This window comes from Microtus oregoni, unplaced genomic scaffold (genome assembly GCF_018167655.1).
Source record: "Microtus oregoni isolate MIOR12 unplaced genomic scaffold, Mior012 000118F_ref0000498, whole genome shotgun sequence".
Taxonomy (NCBI): domain Eukaryota; kingdom Metazoa; phylum Chordata; class Mammalia; order Rodentia; family Cricetidae; genus Microtus; species Microtus oregoni.
This window is the reverse complement of record NW_024544747.1, coordinates 1,455,339-1,475,000: the sequence shown is the minus strand read 5'-3', so window position 1 is coordinate 1,475,000 and position 19,662 is coordinate 1,455,339. Positions and strand designations below refer to the sequence as shown.

The window sequence follows — 19,662 nt, the reverse complement described above, 5'->3', positions numbered from 1 at the left end:
ATTTCTTCAGAGGTGGGGTGATGCGGGGGTGGGGACGGGGAAGCCTTATGTTCTTAACAGCTTAGGCTGGGAGCTCTGGGTCCAGGGCTCATGGGTGGATAGGGAGGAGGTGGCAGCTGCTCTCAGGGCAGCCTGTGCATGGTTCCAGGAAGCTGAAGGGTTGGGTGGGTAGCTGAGGGCTGGGAGCACAGCAAGGGCATGTGGGTTTGGGGATTGGCCTGTTTCCAGGGTGTGACTACTGCACCAGGGAGGTACAGGGCCTGAACTATACCTGCCAAGCATGGGACCACCCCTGTCACCATGGTGTTATTCATCCAATATTCTTGAGAAGGAAAATCCCAAACCTGTGGCCATCCCCAAGATGTGTCCTTAGCCATCTGATTTGCCCTTCCGCTTTGAGAGAGTTGCAGGGGATGTGACTTCTCATGGCCCTGCAAGGAGGGAGACAGTGAAACCAAGAATCCAGGCGTGTGTGGCTCAGAGGCTGGCTGGTGGCGGAAGACAGCCTTCTGCAGATGGGCTTTCTTACAGGGCCCCTGAGACCCGAGGCACTGGGATGAGGCTAAGGGAACCCAAGATTTGGTCACCATGCCTAGGGGAGCTAGAATTCAACTTGGTGACCTGGCGACCCTGGACATAGGCCAGGTACTCTCTCCCTCTTTCCTTGGCACATGGGGCCATGTTCAAGCACCAGTCCTTCAGGTGTGGGAGACTCTAGAGCAGAGGTCTCAACCTTCCTAAGGCTGTGATCCCTTAGTACAGCTCATGTTGTGTTGACCCCAAATGTGAAATGATCTTTGTTGCTACTTCATCACTAAATTTGCTACTGTCATGAATCGTAATGCAAACATTTGTGGATTTTTTTAATATTTATATACAATAGTCTGTCTGTATGTCTGCAGGCCAGATGAGGGCACCAGACCTCATTACAGATGGTTGCGAGCCATCATGTGGTTGCCGGGAATTGAACTCAGGACCTTTGGAAGAGCAGGCAGTGCTCTTAACCGCTGAGCCATCTCTCCATCCCCACATTTGTGTTTCCCAGTGCTCTTAGCTGATCCCTGTGAAAGGTTGTTTGGTCCACAGGTTGAGAACCACTGCTCTAGATGCTTGTAAGACCATTCATTGGCTCCCTCAGCATCCTCAGCCCTGTTGCTTTATGCAGAGCTGGTGATTGTGGGACAGGGTCTCGTGGAGGTAGCTGGAGTAGGAAACGGGGTATGAGGTCAGCCTGGAGGGAAGCAGGGGAGGCCTAGGGAAAGGCTTCTGGGAGCTGGGCTGAGTGTGCACCTGGGAATCGGTGTCTTGTTGGCAGTGGGCTCCATAACACCAAATTGGGTTGGGGGCGGGGAGAATTACTGTAAGTGGAAGATGCATGTGGCCCTGGTCAGCAGAGGAGATCTGGACTCTGGAAGCATGTGAGTCAGGATGGTAGCAGGGGCCAGGTGTCTCCCTCCTCTTGGCCCATGTTTCTACCCCCAGCCCTGACCTGGCTTCCTGAACACCCAGCCTTCCCATTGGAGGCAGCATTCTTGTTTGCCCTGTTGTCTGGGTGATGGGACTGAGTGGAACTCCCATGTCACATACATTGCCAGTGCTGCCCTGAGGTGCTGCCAGCCAGAGCCCTGTGAGTGCGAGAACTGCTAGTCTTGTGACGTGGGCACCTGTTTGCCAGGCCTGGGCACGGGCCCAGGGTCACGCTCACTCTGGGGCTCCCGTCAGCTGACTATTCTGGGCTCTTGCTGTCCTGGGCCAAAGTCAGGCCCCAGCCAAGAGGGCCCTGAGGCAGCTCTCCCAGTCCCTAGAGGCCAGCTCTGGTTTCTGCTATATAAACAGAAGAGGACACACTGGCTTGGGGGCAGTTCCCATCCAGAGTCTGCTCTGAAAGTATATGGCCTCAGCTGGGAAGGGCAGACTGTCACAGTTCCCCACTGGGTTTCTTGAGGCTGTGAAAAGAGCCCCACTAACCCTGGATTCTTCCTTTATTGTCTGGGGTTGTGAGGACGAGAGCTGGTAAGTTTGAGGAGTGGGGACACTGAGGCATAAAAAACTGGGCTGTTTGGATTTCCTTTTCCACTCTGCCCATCTTGCCAGATGTTTTCCATTGTGAACGGCATGCTGAGTCCTTTGGCTTTGAGGGGAGGGAAAAGAGGATGACTAAGGATGTTAGACAGTCGTGGAACTGGAGCTGTAGCATGGCTGCACTCGGTGATGGAAATCAGACCTGGGGATACTTCAGGACTGACAGTGGGGACATAGGGGAACGATTGCCCTCTCCTCCCTCCGAGAGACTGCCCACGGGTTGTCCATGTGGCCTGGTGAAGGCCTCTAGGTTGCTCAAGTAGAGGGGAAATAAAGTGTCAGGGGATCTCAGGGTTGCTCTCTGGCTAGGGACCCAGGCTCCCTGTCCTGTTGGGCTATCTCAAGATTGCTTTCTGAGTAGAGACCTGGGCTCTCTGTCCACTGGGCTGAGGGGTAGATCTCTTGCCGTTCCCCATCTTGCTCACTCTCCCTGCTGTCTGTCCCATCTGGGAGCTGAGAAGCAGGGTTGTACTGAAGCCAGCGAGCCACAAACACGCTCCCTGGGACCTGGGCCAGAAGCAGCCTCTTACGTGGGAAGCTCCCACACTCTCCTCCTCCTTCAAGTTTCCCCTTCTGAACAGGGTCTCTAACTGAATCCAGAGCCTGCACTAAAAATACTTTAACAATAGGAAAGTGTGGCGGCCTTCCCTGCTCCTTATCAGGGAGGCTTTATTTTGAATTTGGCTCTGTGCTGAGGAGGTTGGGTGGGGAGGAGACCTTGGGTAGGGCTAAGGAAATTTGGTGGGTGTAGGAATCCTGGCGGGACACCTCCCAGGTGGAGGACTGGATGGTAAAGATGCCCCCAGAGAGCCTGTTGTGGGGGACAGATGGGGCAACCTTTCTCGCGGACTTTGACCTCCTCGGTGCCAGTCCTTGTTGAGGTCTAACCTTATTCCTGTATACTGTGTATTAATTTCTTCAGCCTGGGAGGTAGATTTGGTAGAAAAGTCACAGGATTTCAGGAGGCTTCTGTGACCATGCTGACTTCCTCCAGTGATCAGTTTGCCGCCTCCCACCAGTGTAAATCTAGCTGCATTCCTCAGTGAGCTTCTTGCGTTGCTCCTGTTTTCTCTCAGCCCCTCAGAGCGGAGGTGCTACTGTTTAGTTCTCAGAGAGGGAGACTGTAACCCTGGTCCCTGTCTGTCCCTTGCCACTCTCTGCTACAGATTTCCGACATCCAGGTCCGAGTGCTCTGTTTGGGTGTTCGGCCTTTCCCTCCACTGAACTGAATTCCCCACTCATGGAACTTACAGTGTTCACATGGGAAATGATTTCCAAGGGGCCAAGGGACTTGGCCAGGTTTCACTACAAGGAGATTTGCTGGCTTGGAGCTCTTCCAGAGCTTGCCTGTGTTTGAGGGAGTAGGGTGCATGCTTTATGGGCTAACCTGGGAACTCAAACTGGAAACCTGTTTTGTGGGGGAGCAAAAATCTCTGGGCACTGCAGGGCCTGGAGAAGGACCAGGGGATGAGAGTTAGAAACCTGGTCTTAATCCTTCACCGAGGTTCCCAGAGCTGCCATGGGAAGCCCCTGAGGCAGCAGGTAACGGTGCCCGCTGCTAGGGCAGGAAGTGGAAGTGGCCTGGTCCTGGCAGCATGGGGCTGAGCAGGGGAAGCTCCTGGGGCCACTTCTCAGTGGGAGGAAACAAAGCTTACTCGACCCACCCATGGGAAGAGCATGGAGGCTGTGGGTGGGGACAGTCTTAGTAAAAGTGGGGGAGGTTTCTGCCCTCCACATTACTGGGTGGGGCCCAGTCCAAGGGGCATGGGGCATCGTGGGAAAGGGCTGTGTGAGTCCACTTCCCCTATTCCCTGTTTACCCAACTGAGGAATGGTGGTGGACGTTGCTAGCTCAGGCCACTTAGTGATGGAGAGTGAAGGCCATAAAAGAAAAGGCCTCTGCAAGGGGAGGCGGCCATCACCTTCGTGTTGCTCACACATAGGCGGGGATAGAGCTGAGCTTGAGTCTGTAATTCCCTATCATACTGTTTCTTCCCCCTCACCCTGCCTTTTTTTTTTTTTTTTTTTTTTGAGGCTGAGCCCGAGTCTGTGTACTAGGTTAAACCTGAACTCTCGGGGCTCCTGCCTCCGAGCTAGGAATACAATACAGGTGCTTTTCTAATGTCATTATGGTTCATCTCCTCGTAACTCCCTGTGTAACCTTGATAGAACAAATGTCTAATGAGAAATAGCTACTATGATTTCAGAAACATACACTTGAATGAACTTGAACTCCGTCAAATCCAGCTGCATCTGCACCCACTTACACCAGTGGTTTCAACCTTCCTCATGCCATGGTGACCCCCCACCATAAAATTATTCTCATTACTACTTCATAACTGTAATTTGGCTACTGTTAAGAATTGTAGCCGGGCGGTGGTGGCGCATGCCTTTAATCCCAGCACTCGAGAGGCAGAGGGAGGCGGATCTCTGAGAGTTCGAGGCCTGCCTGGTCTACAAGAGCTAGTTCCAGGACAGGAACCAAAAAACTACGGAGAAACCCTGTCTTGAAAAATTAAAAAAAAAAAAAAGAATTGTAATGTAAATATCTGTATTTTCTGACCCATGTGAAATGACTGTTCTACCCCCAAAGGGGTCGTGACCCCACAGGTTAAGAACCACTATCATAGGGTAAAAGCTTGGGAATGTAGTCTGATGACCTCTCTAGAGCCAACACAATTGGGGCACAGTCATCCAAATCAGGAACGCATGCTTCCAGCCCCATCACGGACTCCTATGGAGACACCTGTAACAGACTGTGGCCATAACTGCCTCTGTGGTGGGTTTACAGGAATCCAGGTCAAGGCAGTGTGGTCAGCAAGAACATGGAACAGGAGTTGGAGGAATCTGTTTATAAAATGGATGATTTCAAGCTCAGTCAGGATGGGCAGGAAGAGGCTAAATGGGTGAATTCGGGTTTGGTATCTTGGCCCAAGGTCTGGCCCTTTTTAGTATCTTGTTTCTGGGCTTGCCTCCCTACACCAGTGGGAAAAGACTCATTGGGAGTTGGGTGGCCCAGGAGCTGAAGTCAGAGGCCACACAGGACTCCAGCAGTGACTGAGCTAGCACCGCAGGGACGGCTGCTCCCAGGAATTAGCTGAAGGGCTTCATAGGGCTGGGTGCTGGTGTGTATTGGCAGGGTGGGCCCTGCCGTGGGCCTGACTACAGCACTGGCTTTTGTCTGCAGACTGTTACCTCTCCTCCCTCCCTCCATGGGTTGCAGGTATTCGTCTCTAGTTTTGGACACAGCTCCCAGCATTACTCATTTCTCCTACCTCCAGTGAACAGTTGATCCTGGTGTGAGTCCTGAAGGCAAGACTTGGTGCTTGCTCCTTTGAGAGGTTTCTGTCTTGTCTGGAACCAGGTTTGCTCTAGGTCTCCTAGAGATTACATGAGTCATGAATCTACTTCCACCCCTCGCAGAGCCCTAGGCTTCTCTTCTTGAGCAGCCTCTAAGCCTTTTTGCCTTTCTTCTCTCTGGGCTAGGCTGCATGCATGGCTCTGGTACCTGCATGGGTGGCCCCAGCTATGACTCCCCAGAGGAGCTTGTTCTCCTTACGGATGACTTGGAGTGGAGTGAATGCAGACCTCCAGCATCACACTTCCACACAGTGGCTGTAGTTCCTTACTGTCCTCCAGCTTTGGGGCAGCAAGAGGGCAGCCTCTACATTGTGCAGTGGCTCAAGGGGCTGGCCTGGGTGGCGGTGCAGTGTGGGGGTATCCATAGCGAGTTCCCTGGTGCTTACCTGTCAGCTTCTACAGGGTGGTCTGTGCCACTTTGTGCAAAGGCAAAATGAAATGGTGGGAGGGAAGAGGACGCTGGAACTCAAGCTGGAGCTAAGACTGGGCCTCAGCACACCCTGGTGAAGACAAGACAGTGCGCCTGCTGCTGCTGGTGGGTACTAAAGCCACTTTGGAAGTAGAGGGAGGCATCTAGGGTTGGGTGGAGAGAGAAGGTGGGGAGCAGGGGACACAACTGGAGTAGGCGTGCCACTCCTCATCGAACCCTTGGATCCTGTCTTCAAATGATAGCAGTGCCTTCCATACTTAAAGGCTCAAGGAGAGAAACATCTAACTCTGATGGTGTGAGGGAAAGATCCAGGCTGCTTCCGCTTTACACGTCCCTCTCACACTTCAGCTTCCCCCAGGCGGCCTAACAGCTCTTTGGAAGGTGGCTTGAAAAAGTTCGGAGCTGTGGATTCAGTAACAGTAAGACTGCATGTTGTCTTGGGGGTTCTGGTAACTTCTGATCAGGCTGCCGAATGACACCAGCAGTGTATGAAGGCTGCTCCATATGTAGTGAAGATTGAGAAGGAAGCGACGGGCTAGTTAGGGAGGTCTTTTCTGGAGAGGGGATGGAATCCAGGTTACAAATGCCAGGCAAACATTCTAGCACCGAGCTACACCCTCAGCCCAGTTTTTAAAAAAGGGGTATGGCCAGAAAGGGAGGTCGTTGGGTATTCCCAGTTAAGGCTGCTGTACCAGTGGGCTGGCATTGGTTGTGGTTGGCAGCAGAAATGGGGGGGTAGGGACAGACAGATATTTCAAAGAATTCCAGTTGGGGAAAGTTGGAGGATATACTCTAAATCTCTGAGCCTTCTCTCCAGACTTCTTTGGAGCTTGGGCTGGGCTGGGCACGGGTAAGGTGACACCTGAACAGAGAAATAGGCTCCAGGTGGCTGCAGCCTGGTCTGCCTGTGAATAAAGTTCTGGAAGGCCTGGCACTGCCAGTGGTAACTAGTTAGAGCCGCTCTCTTCCCTGCTGCTGGAGAGGCAAGGCAGGTGCTTCCATATCGGGACTGGGGCCAGGGAATTGGCAGGAAGGCATGAAAAGAGCCCCTTGCAGATGGCCCTGGGTTCAACTCCAGTGTGCCACCACCTAGCTGAGTGACCTTGAGCAAATGTCATTATGTCTCTGAGTCTATTTATAAAATGGGGAAGAGTTGGCATGAGTTTGGACATTTCCCAGGCTCCACCCGGTTCTGAAATTCGGCAGTTTCTCAACTAGGGTACATCCATCCTGCGAAGGGTTAGGGAGGGCCACTGGTGAGAAACTACCATCAGTTCGTAGCAGAATCTGTTAGGCCAGGACAAAGCCATGACCTTTGGGAAGAGACTTTGAAAGCCAGATCGTCCATTGCCAGGAGCAAGGCCAGGGTTCTAGTTGCCATTCCTGGGGCCAGAGACCTTGCTGGGCAAGACGCGTCAATTGCACAGCATTGCCAGCACTTGAGATAGGGGTACAGCCCACCTTCCCATCTCCTGGGTGTGTCCCAGAGTTGCTTGCCTCAGCTCTGGACTACTCTGGCTGCCGGCAGTGCCAGAGTGACATCCTAGGTGCCCAGGACAGGCTGGTAAAGGGGCAAAGGCGGAGCAAAGCCCGGGGTAGGAGTGGGCAGGAGGGAGCGGGCGCGGTAGGCATTGGGAGCAGCTGGAGGGGAGGAGATCCTGCTCCGGGGAAGCCCTGCGGGTGCGGCTCAACAACACCCCCTCCTCCCGGTCGGTTATTTCGGACCCCGGGACCCGATCCCGGGTCCGGCTTGGGAGCCTAGCAGGTCTGGAAGCTGCTATATTTAGCCCGCTTAGCGGGCTAGAGGAAAACTATTTATAGATCAAACAATCCGCACTCCCTGCGTCAATGGAACCCCGCGTGCGTCACGCGCACAGACATTCCAGGCCCCCCCTCTTCGCCCCGCCCCCTCGGGCTCCCCGTCCCCGCACCTCCTCCTGGCCGCCTCCCGCCGGAACCGCGCCGCCCCCCGCGCCCTTGTATGGCCAAAGCTCGCCGGGCCGCGTGCGTCAGTGGCGCCCCCGCCCCTCCCCTTGCGTCACGGAGCGCTTAAGAGGAGGGTCGGGCTCGCCAGGGGAGCCCCAGTGCAAGAGTCGGTGAAAGTTGTGGGAGTGTGCTAGAAGGACTGCGGAGCGCACGCGGTACCGGGTTGCGACTGAGTCGCTGGTCCCGGCCAGGGGGAACAGCAGCCGGCCGGGTAGGTATCCCGCGGGGAGTGTACGTCTGTTTCTATAGGTGGTGCACGAATGTGATGGGTGTACGCGCGGGTGAAAAGGATGTCTTCGGGTCGGCTTGCGAGGATGGGTGTGTAGAGTGTGTCTGTGGTGTTAAAGGGTAGCACTTGGAATGGAGTGAGCTCGGGCTTGAAGTTTGGGTACTGGGTAAAGGGTCTGCAAGGTGGTTGGTGCAGGTAGGTTGTGGAGGCTTGTACAGCGGTTGTTTTTTGTCTTGGTTTGGTTTGTCCCAGGGCGCCCAAAGATGCACACCGTCCTCTGTGTTTGGTTGCTGATTGTGGGGTAGGGGTGTGTGTGAGCATCTTGAGGGGAGAAGGTATTCAGTAGAGCTTCCGCGCGACTGGGATCCATCCAACTCCGTATAGGATTGGATTTTCTCGCGTCTCCCTCCTAGGCGGTTAGCCCCTTTCACAGTTGTTTACTTAACACTTTATAGGCTGTAAAATTTCAGATTTCCCCTACTGAACTTTCTGTCTGATCGGCGCAGGAAGACCTGGGGATTGCTGAAGGAAATGGCTAGCTAGATTGGCGGGGGTAATTGCTGTGTTGGACTAAGTTGGCAGGGTCAGGGTGTCTAGAAGCATAGGAAGGATGTTTTAGCCCTACCCTGGCGCAGTCTAAGAAAGGGGCACGTGGAGACTGGGTGGAAGTTGCTTACGCTGGAGTCTTAGTGTGGTATTGACTAGGGGATAACCCTCTTGTCGATCCAGATTGGCTTGCAGATCACCCCAGTGGTCCCTGTTGAATCTGTTAAGTAACATGCACCCTGAGGTTTGTTCACCTAACAGGTGCAAGACACTGTGTTGCCAAGACCTGCCCTAAGCCGGATTCTCCCACTCCCTCCTTCAACCCCGCCTCTTCCTCCTCCTCCCCTTGGGACTACATTCCCCCCCCCCCCCCCAAGCTAGATACAGGTCTCTATCTTGTGTGTGTTGCTGACTGTATGCCTGAAGCAGGGTAGATTGGTGGGGGTTGATCCGGATGTAGGATGTCCAAGTGGAGAAACAGGATTTGAATGAGGCTGGAACAAATGCCCAGTCCTGACTGGCTGCCACTCTTTTTCCTCCACCCCCAGCCCATCCCTGCCTAGGCTTCTGCTCGCAATCAGAGGCCGAAGTGGCCATGTTTATTTCTCACAGGTGCTGTATGCCTGAGGGAAACACCACTGGGCAGACAGGGCTGGAACTTGAGGGTACTATTGTTTGGGTGGTTGCATGTCAGGCCAGGGGTGGAGCTGTCCTGTCCAGGCACCTAGGAGTGGGGTGGGGATGGAAGAAATACTAGACAAGAGGGCTTCAAGAGCTTCTGGACAGAACGTGGTGACAGTCTTTGCCCCATTACTGCCCCATCTCCTGCGCCAGCTTGAGTTCCTGTGTGGCTTGCTAGGAAGGCTAGGACTGTTCCAGATTCCAGACTTGGAGTTTGGAAAGGACACGAGGTCCTGGAGCCGCCTCTGAAGGATTTCTCACCAGACAGAAACATTTCTATCTCTGATCTTCCAGGTGCTCACTTTGGGGAGGGGGAGGAAGACTTTGCCAAGCCCCTGAATGCTTTAAGAAACAGACATTTGCTTTAGCAGAGGAACATAGGCAGGGCAGGGACAGGTTGTCTTCATGTACCTACCAATAGGCTCCTGAACTCTGCTAACAAGCTCGTAGCTCCTGCTGGACTCTTGAGTGTCCTCTTAAAAAAACGACAAGGTTAGCTGAGAAAATTCCTTTTGAGGGTGGTCCTTTCTCCTGTGTGTCCAGAGGTTCCTCTCTGGGTCTACCTGCTCAGTCTCTCACCTCCCCCCCAGTATATGGTACTTAAGACTTTGTTCTTAATTATTTTTAACTGTGTGTGTGTGTGTACATGCACACGCACACACACAAATCCTATAAGGGTAGAGGCATCAGGATGCTCTGGAGCTGGAGTTATAGATGGTTGTGAGCCACCTGATATGGGTACTGGTGCCTGAACTTGGGTCCTCTGGAAGAGCAATGCCTGCCCATAACCACTAAGCCATCTCTCCAGCCCCCAGTATATGGTATTTAAACGTCTGTAGTTGTGTTACCCAGTAATTCTCCCAACGCCTGAAAACATCCCAGAAAGTAGAGTTGGGGCACAGTCCCAAATAGTAGGACCGGGTGCCTGTGGGATCAGCACACAGGGCTGAGGCAGGGCAGGGATCTGGCGCTGCCTTGCTCCTAAAACCACTGTGGTAGACAGTTGTACCATGGCCCGCAGCTTCTCCTCCATTTCCTGTGTCTGTGGAGGCAGACACCGTGGGTGGAAGTGAGGAAGGGGATGCAGAGTCTGGGGTGTGCCTGGGAATGTATTCCCAGGAAGTGCCTGGTTGAAAAACCAGCAGATCTGCTCCTGAGGGCTGGAGCTCTGTGGGTTGCCTTTCCCAGCCCCCACCCATGAACAGGAGGCAGAGAGTTGGAGGCACACAGCTTCCCCCTGTTCCTGCAGGGAGGTGCTGATTAGGTGCCTTCCGTAGGGTTCCCAGACCCATGTGGCTGGCCTTCAGACTGTGCTCTCTGGGACTGGGTCTCTGGCCATGAGCTTTGTGGCTCATAGAGTGAGATAGCGCCTAGGCTGGGGATGAGGATTCCTGGGTTCTGTGGTACCGCCACCTGGCTGCCTTGGGTCTATCAAGCAGTTTGCTTCTTCTTACTGGCTCCTCCCCTTCCTCCGTGGGTCTCCTCCTTCTCCAGAGATGCCCTGTATCCAAGCCCAATATGGAACACCAGCAACAAGCCCAGGACCGCGTGACTACCTGACAAGTGACCCCCTGGCCCTTGAGTTCAGCAAGCCTACCATGGACCTGGCCAGCCCTGAGGCAGCGCCCACTGCACCCACCACCCTTCCCAGCTTCAGCACCTTCATGGACGGCTATGCCGGAGAGTTTGACACCTTCCTGTACCAGCTGCCGGGGACAACCCAGCCATGCTCCTCAGCTTCTTCGTCAGCGTCCTCCACGTCTTCTTCCTCATCCTCAGCCACCTCTCCCGCCTCTGCTTCCTTCAAGTTTGAGGACTTCCAGGTGTATGGCTGTTACCCCGGCACCCTGAGTGGCCCATTAGATGAGACCCTGTCCTCCAGCGGCTCTGATTACTATGGCAGTCCCTGCTCAGCCCCGTCGCCATCTACACCCAGCTTCCAGCCACCCCAGCTCTCTCCCTGGGATGGCTCATTTGGCCACTTCTCCCCCAGCCAGACTTATGAAGGCCTTCGGGCGTGGACAGAGCAGTTGCCCAAGGCTTCTGGGCCTCCACCACCTCCAACCTTCTTCTCCTTCAGTCCCCCGACGGGTCCCAGCCCCAGCCTGGCCCAGAGTTCTCTCAAGCTGTTCTCACCACCATCCACCCACCAGCTTGGGAAGGGAGAGAGCTATTCCATGCCAGCGGCTTTCCCTGGCTTGTCACCCACCTCTCCGAACCTTGACACTTCCGGGATTCTGGATGCACCTGTGACTTCCACCAAGGTCCGGAGTGGGGCTTCTGGTGGCAGCGAAGGCCGCTGTGCCGTTTGTGGGGACAATGCTTCCTGCCAGCATTACGGGGTCCGCACCTGTGAGGGCTGCAAGGGTTTCTTCAAGGTATTTTGCCATTTTGGGGTGTCTACAACTTGTTGGGAGTGGGAGTGGAGTGGGCCATCACATTGAGATCGGAAGTGACCTTCACAGCTGGTTCTGTCCTGCAGGAATCGGGGACAGTTGTATCATTTTCCCAGGGACCCACCAATTTCAGACCTGGGACCCTTCCTTCACGAGGGCCCACAGATCTGTAGGCCTGCAGAAAGCTAGGGAAGGGGGCAGAAGGTGTGGCCTGCAGTGGTGGTCAGGAAAAGAACTTCTAGTGGGCAGCCTCTGGTTCTGCTCTGCCCCCACCCTCACCCTGGTAACAAGGGGGCCACAGGCACTTGTGTTCCTGGCACTGGATGAAAGAGTCCAAGCAGAGGGTTTGGTTCTTGCAGGCTGGGGGTGGACTTAGGAACAGGCTGCGTGTTTGTTCCAGTGCTGGGTGCCCGCTTGGCTTCCCTTCTCCACCCCCATCCCCTTAGCGCTTTCTTCCTTGTCCCAGGAAAGGGCAGGTGGACACAGGCAGACACCTGTTCAGAACTGGTGTCTGGACAGCCTTGGGAGTCCCTAGCATAGTCTTGGGTTCTGGGATCTTTCTTATGAGGCAGAATCCTCCCCCAATGTGTCCCAGACTTCTCTCCCCCCTCTGAACCTCCATTTCTCCCTCCCCTGCACCCAAATGTTAGGAAAATAGCTATGAACAGAGGGTGCTTTTGTCTGCGTCGGCAGCAGGATCGGAACGGTCCCCTCCCCTGGGCCCCCCCCCCATGCTCTGACAGCCTGTTCCGTGTTGCCCCCCCTCCAGCGTACAGTGCAGAAAAGTGCCAAGTACATCTGCCTGGCAAACAAGGACTGCCCTGTGGACAAGAGGCGGCGGAACCGCTGCCAGTTCTGTCGCTTCCAGAAGTGCCTGGCTGTGGGCATGGTGAAGGAAGGTGGGTGGTTAGATAGGGCCCTTGGCATAAGTGACCTGATAGGGTGGGGGGCAGCCAGGGTTACCAGGCATCTGCACCGAATTCCAGCTCCTAGCTCTAGACTCCAGCCCCTAAAAGCAGATGGCAGTTTCAACCTGCCTTGCTGGCAAGGGTGGGGTGGGCCTGAGTTCTCTGTTTTTGACTTCTCAGAAGTGATGTGTGTAGTGTGGGCTGAAGACCCCTTCTCCAGATTCCTTCATTTCCTATTTCATCACTGCCTGTTTCTCTACAGTTGTCCGGACAGACAGCCTAAAGGGGCGGCGTGGCCGGCTGCCTTCCAAACCCAAACAACCTACCAATCTCCTTACTTCTCTCATCCGGGCGCATTTGGACTCTGAGCCTAGCACTGCCAAGTTGGATTATTCCAAGGTGAGGTCCCGCCCACCCAGCCTGCTCCTGGGAACATAGGCTGCAATGTCTTTGTGCATGTTAGGGAAGCTTCTCTTTCCAGGGCCACATTAGAAAATGGGGAACCCCCTCGGCATTGACTAGCTGGAGAAACGCACTGGGGTGGACTTGGAGTCGGGGAACCAATGGCAAACAACTGCCTTAGCCCTGGGTTTCCCTGTGGGGATTGCTGAGCACATGGGCCCAGTATAGGGCTCATTTGCATTCCTGGATCTGGTGTCTCAGAGGGACACAGCTGTGTGTGTGCAGCAGCGGGTGGTGCTTACCTTTTCGTGGCCCCTCTCAGTTCCAGGAGCTGGTGCTGCCCCACTTCGGGAAGGAAGATGCAGGTGATGTGCAGCAGTTTTATGACTTGCTCATGGGCTCCCTGGAAGTTACCCGAAAGTGGGCAGAGAAGATCCCAGGCTTTGCCGAGCTTTCCTCCGGAGACCAAGACCTGCTACTGGAGTGGGCCTTCCTGGAACTCTTCATTCTCCGCCTGGCCTACCGGTGAGCTGCCCACCCTCCATCCTCCTGGTCCTAGCCCTGCTGCCCCAGTCTGTCCGTACCCGAGTCCTGACTGTCATCTACCTCCTGCCAGATCTAAGCCTGATGAAGGGAAGCTCATCTTTTGCTCAGGCCTGGTGCTACACCGGCTACAGTGTGCCCGAGGCTTTGGCGACTGGATTGACAGCATCCTAGCCTTCTCACGATCCCTGAAAAGCTTGGCTGTTGATGTCCCTGCCTTTGCCTGCCTGTCTGCTCTGGTCCTTATCACTGGTGAGTAGCAAGCGCCAGACTGGGCCCAAGGGTTGCAGGTCCATTGGGTAGGTGGCATCTAGCACTATGGGGTCCCTAGAGTGCCTGTAGCATTTGGGATGCCAGGACCTGGAGAGAGACTCAGCTGTATCCGCCTCTAAAGCTCACATCAACCTTCGAATGACCCCAAGCTCCCCAAGATACAGCCTTAGATGCTGGGTTTCTGGTGTAGGGTTTCAGTTAGTTTTGAAATCTCCCTGTTAATCAGTCTTACAGCACACAGAAAAGTGCACACATGAAGTTTTCACACATTGCACTTGGATAGCCAGCACTGTGGTCCAGAATGGAGGAGCAGCCTCAGCTTTGTTAGGCTCCCTCCCTTTCTTGTCTCTGTAAGAGGCAGCCACTCCGCCAGCCACAATGGCTGTGTGTGTCGTGGGTATTGGTATATGTATCACGTGGAAGGGCTCTGGTGACATATGTAAAGGTTCCTGGTATCTTCTTCTACCTCCTTTTCCACTTAAATTTCTTAGAGGACCTACCTGAATAGAAGAACAAAATCAGAAGAGCTGGGGCTTGAGGGGTAATGAGGCCTGTGTTTGGCTCTGCTTGATAGCAGCCCCGAGTCACCGCTCTGCAGCTCCAGGCTTTCTTAGCACTATGTAGAACCTGTACCCCAGAAAACCTGGACTATGGTTTTACTTTGTTTTCAAGCTGTCTGGGCCTCATTCTCTCTTGAGATGTTGGAAGCAATGTTTTTAGATGCTAACCAGTCAGGGGAATGGGTTCTTATGGCACATGCTAGGGAAGCTGGGCGAGTTTCTGGGGGAGAGGGGGTCCACTGGGTGGCTTACTCTGCATTCCCTGCTGCAGACCGACACGGGCTCCAGGATCCTCGGCGCGTGGAGGAGATGCAGAATCGCATTCTCAGCTGCCTGAAGGAGCACATGGCTACTGTGGGAGAGCCTCAGCCAGCCAGCTGCCTGTCACGTCCGCTGGGCAAGTTGCCTGAGCTTCGGACCCTGGGCTCCCAAGGCCAGCACCGCATCTTATACCTCAAGCTGGAGGACTTGGTGCCCCCTCCACCTATTTTGGACAAGATCTTTATGGACACATTGTCTTTCTGATCCCTACCCCGAACACGTGTGCACATATGTGTGCGCTCTCATGTCACCCATGTGCCTTTAAGCCCACGGATCCCCAGAACACCCGCTCCCAGCCTGGTTTTGAGCTAAGACTGACTCGCATCCTCACTCCTGAAGATGTACAGGGCGCTTAAGACCTGGGGGAGGGTGTGTGTTCATGGGGGTGACCCCACTATTTGTCTTATCCCTGTAGCTCAGTCCTGGCCTTCGTGGTTTTTTTGTAAGATAAAAATATTTTTAACACATACCACTCTGCTGTAAATGAGCTGAAGTTGCTGTAAATACATAAAGGAAGAGGTGAGGTGGGGGTTGGAAGGAAAGGATGGGCTCTCACCAGCCTGGGCAAGCCTTTCAGCCTCCACCTTGAGATTTCTTCCACTTTTCTTCCACATGTACATAGCTGTCACTCAAGGTGAATGGCAGATTCTGATTTATATTTGTGTATTTTTCCTGGATTTATAGGATGTGACTTTTCTGATTAATATATTTAATATATTGAATAAAAAATAGACATGTAGCTGAAATCGAGTCCTTTCTCTGATGTCACTGCACAGCCGCTGCACTTACATAAGAGATGGCAACGTTGCCGGGCAAATCTTAGCTGTTGCCAGCGAGTTGGTGAGCCTCAGCTACTCCCTTGTAGGTGGCAGATCATGATGAAGCCTGCTTCATGCAGTCATTAGCGAAACTCTGGAACTAGCTTTGCAAACACACATCTATCTGTACAGCACATACGGTGTGGACTTCACGCTGATGATACTCCCACTTCTACTTCCTGAGTGTTGGGATTATAGATGTGCACCCTGTGCTTGCCTGTGTAACTAGTTCCTGACATGGGGAGCCTCTGCCCTGCTGGCTGATGGGCCCACAGTGGCTGGTAACTATCCCAGGGATTAGGGTAGCAGTCATAGGTCTAACCTCAGGTCTCAGGTCTGTCTCTTAGGGTTCTGACCCTGGGGTAAAGGATGACTTAGGATTTAGGCTTTGACGGGGTTGCAGGGGGGGGGGGGCTGTGCTGGTTAAGACAGGTTTCCCTGTGCATCTTGGGCTGTCCTGGAACTCTCTATGGATCAAGTTGGCCTTGAACTCACAGAGATCCACCTGCTTCTGCCTCCCAAGTGCTAGGGTTAAAGGCATGCACCACCACTTGGCTAAAGCATTTTTTAAAATATTTATTGGTTAAAAAAGAAAAAAGCCAGACGGTGGGGGGGGGGCATGCCTTTTATCTTGGCACTTGGGAGGCAGAGGCAGGCAGATCTCTGAGTCCAAGGCCAGCGCCAGCCTGGTCTACAGAACAAGTTCCAGGACAGGCTCCAAAGCTACAGAGAAACCCTGTCTTGAAAAAAAAAAAAGGAAAGGAAAAAAAAGAAAAGAAAGTCCATGGTTTTAGCTAGGTGGTGGTAGTGCACACCTTTTATCCCAGCACTAGGGAGGCAGAGGCAGGTGGATCGAGTTGCAGGACAGCCAAGGCTAAATGGAGAAGTCCTGTACAGAAAAACAACATTGCTGCCGGGCGGTGGTGGCGCACGCCTTTAATCCCAGCACTCGGGAGGCAGAGGCAGGTGGATCTCTGTGAGTTCGAGGCCAGCCTGGTCTACAAGAGCTAGTTCCAGGACAGGAACCAAAAGCTACGGAGAAACCCTGTCTCGAAAAATCAAAAAAAAAAAAAAAAAAAAAACATTGCTGTGTGTGCACACACATGAGCATGCATGTCTATATGTCTATGTATGTATGTGTGTGGAAGTCAGAAAACAACTTGGAGGAGCTGGGTCTCTCCTACCATGTGAGTCCCAGTTTGAGGCTAAGCTGTTTTTTTTTTTTTAATATTTTCCTTTAGTTTTTTAAACTTTTATGAGCATTGGTGTTTTGCCTGCATGTATATCCTTGTGAGGGTATCAGGTTACAGATGGCTGCAAGCTGCCTTGTGGGTGCTGGGAATTGAACCCAGGGCCTCTGGAAGAGCAGCCAGTGCTCTTAACCATTGAGCCATCTCACCAGACCTTTTCAATTGGAGGAGGCGGAAGGGGGTGATGCTGGTGGCCTCATATACACTTAGCAACACTCTACCACTAAGTTGTACCCCCAGGCTTGTGCATTTGTAAAAACAGAAAGAGGAACAGGCCTATCCTCATAATGCTTTCAGGGTCAGAGGCATGTGTTGGTGTGTGTTCCTGAGCCTAGGAACAGTGGCAGCTGGTCTCCATCCTCCATGTTCCCTCTGTGAGTTCCAGTAGCAGGCTCCGTGCAGTGGGCAGTGCTTGGATTCCTGGCAGGAACTTTTTGTTTTTGTTTTGTTTTGTTTTGGTTTTGGTTTTTCTAGATAGTTTTTCCCTGTGTAACAGTCCTAGCTGTCCTGGAAATAGCTCTTGTGGACCAGGCTGGCCTTGAACTCACAGGATTCGCTTGCCTCCCAAGTGCTGGGATTAAAGGTGTGTGCCACCACTGCCCGGCGCGTGGCAGGAACACCTGTGCCCATGTCCTCAAAATGTTCTCCAGCTCCCTCACTCCTCAGCAGCTCCGTTAGCTGGCTCGGAAACAGGTGCCGGTGCTGCAAACGTAGCTCGGTGAAGGAATGTTTTCCCTCAATGTGTGAGGCCCTGTGTTTGATAACCAGAACCTGAGGAGAGGTGGAGACGGTATCTAGAGAACCATGAATCTAAACTGACAGCAGCCATAGGCCTGTGGCAAGAGACAGGGCCTGGCCACCGTCACTGTGTTGTGTTAGCATTGATTCATTTCCAGAATCTCATAGGAGCCTCACGGCACAGCCGTTCCTTACCACCCCTGACCCAAGACTCAAGGCAACATCTCCATGGCCTCTTGATGCTGGAAATTGGATTAGACAAGGCAAAACTGTCTATTCTCGAGTTGGGAAGAAGTGAGACCTCCTTCCAGGCTCCAACTCCACGCGATTCCCTAAGGAACTCTGGCCATGCACTCTTCCTTGAGATCTGGGAATACATTTCAGCCTCAGGCCTAAAAAAGGTCCATGGGAAGACCATGTCTCGCATGGTGGATCCCCCCCTTGGTGCTGTGGACTTGCAAATATGGACTCTGGAGCAGTAACTAGTCCCGAGTGAGCTCCAACAGCACCCCAGCCCGTCTCCACTCCCCTTTGCTGGTAGAAGTCACTTCTTCACCCACCTCAGTTTCCTCATTTCTTCGATGACCCTGGCTGGGAGCAGAACGGTAGTAGCTGACGGCCAGACTAGCTCCCTCTCATTTTCTGTGTGCCTTTAGTACCGATAAATGTAAAGACAGGTAGTGCCTGAGAAAGGCAAAAGGATCCATATTTTCATGCTATTTATGGGTGGAGCAAAGGTGATCTCTGTCTTCAAGGACTTTAAGCCAGCCTGTTGGGCTGCAGTGGGTGTATTTTGTCCTCCACGGCAGATGAGGACAATTGAGAATTCCCGATCCTTTGGCCTCCACTACCTTACAGTCAGGAGCCACCATGACTTGCTTTTCTGTTTGGTTTGAGACAGTTTCACAGTGTAGCTCAGCTTACCTTGAAGTCTCACAACAATTCTCCTGCCTCAGCGCCCTGAGTGCTGGGATTAGAGGCCTGTACCTAGATAAACATCAACCAGTGTGTTTTACAAACGATGCTAATCCTCTTCCAAGGAAGAAATGACTTCCCCAGGGTTTGTGAGTGGCTGTGCTGGGTGTGTGCAGTTTCCTGACCACTGGGCTGCCCAGCCCGTGCTTTGCAAATAAAAGACTCTCCACTACAGCAGCTCCTTTCCAGGACTCTGGCACTTGGGGCACAGGGTGGGGGCTGATCTGCGACTCCTGCCCTGCCCCACCCGAAGGCTGAGCCTGGAGGCAGGCTCTTTCTTTCCACCAGCAACTGGAAGAACTGGCCTCCAAGTCTTGCTAGGGGCTGAGAGGGCGAACAAGGGGGCATTGAGCCTATTGGGGCCTCACAATGGCGGCTCTGTCCTTGCTGGCCGGGGGCTGGGCCCGTTTCCGATGGGGACAATAGTCAAAAGGCAGTGACGCTGACAGGGCCTGGAATCCCGGGCGGGATTTTCCAAGGCCTCAAAGCTTGCTGTTTGTCCTCACGGGAGACCCAGGAAACCTGCCTCCCTACTGCCCCCCACCCACGCTGGGCCTAGTGCCCAGAGGCCCTGGTTCCCTCCCCAGCCCAGAGGTGACTGAGGTGGGCACAGCAGCAATTCATTTTCCCTGTAGATCTGGGGTCCATGAAGGTTGCCTCACGTCTGGCTACCCAGTCTCCATTTTGGAGGCAGCGGTGGAGGTCATCCTTGAGATGAAAGTCATATGCTATTGTTGAGGTGTTGTTCAGGTCTACAGAGACTGCTCTTACCCAGCATGCTCTGCTTCATGGCCCAGTAACGAAGAGGGAAGCATGAAGAGGGCTTGTGAGGTGGGAGGCCACTGTGTGGTCCTGGGCAGTGGACAGAGACAGATCAGTGTTGTGTCCTGGCCAAGGGTGGTTCTTGATGGCTTCATAGGAGAGTTGAGCCAAGGATTCTAGAGGTCTTCAGCTTCAGGATCTGAGTGAGCCTGGTCCTTCCCCTACAAGTTTGACATGAAGGAGTGCAGGACCAATGGCCTCTTCAGAGCGTGAGAGGACAGGTGAAGTCTACCTACTTGGTTTCCAGTTGTGACCAAGGTTGTTTCTATTGGCCCAGAGCTCAGCTAATAGGCTCTTCTCTCGACTAGGAACCTGGGTTCAGCTTCAGGTGACCTCTAGTTCT

General features: G+C 53.5%; 1 protein-coding gene across 4 annotated transcripts in view; it reads left to right on the top strand.

Annotated features, from left to right (window-relative positions):
- Nr4a1 (nuclear receptor subfamily 4 group A member 1) overlaps positions 1–15,453 on the top strand; it is a 20,050-nt gene extending 4,597 nt beyond the window's left edge. For 2 of the 4 annotated variants that reach the window (XM_041646086.1, XM_041646088.1), the window contains exons 3-8: positions 10,808–11,691; positions 12,479–12,608; positions 12,880–13,016; positions 13,342–13,544; positions 13,636–13,814; positions 14,667–15,453. In XM_041646086.1, the coding sequence (XP_041502020.1) occupies positions 10,810–11,691; positions 12,479–12,608; positions 12,880–13,016; positions 13,342–13,544; positions 13,636–13,814; positions 14,667–14,920 (1,785 nt within the window). In that variant the 5' untranslated portion in view covers positions 10,808–10,809 and the 3' untranslated portion in view covers positions 14,921–15,453. Of the gene's footprint in view, positions 1–1,921; positions 2,014–7,952; positions 8,069–10,807; positions 11,692–12,478; positions 12,609–12,879; positions 13,017–13,341; positions 13,545–13,635; positions 13,815–14,666 lie in introns of those variants that run through there. The other 2 variants (XM_041646090.1, XM_041646087.1) reach the window with 2 other exon arrangements.
- Positions 15,454–19,662: the final 4,209 nt, after the last annotated feature.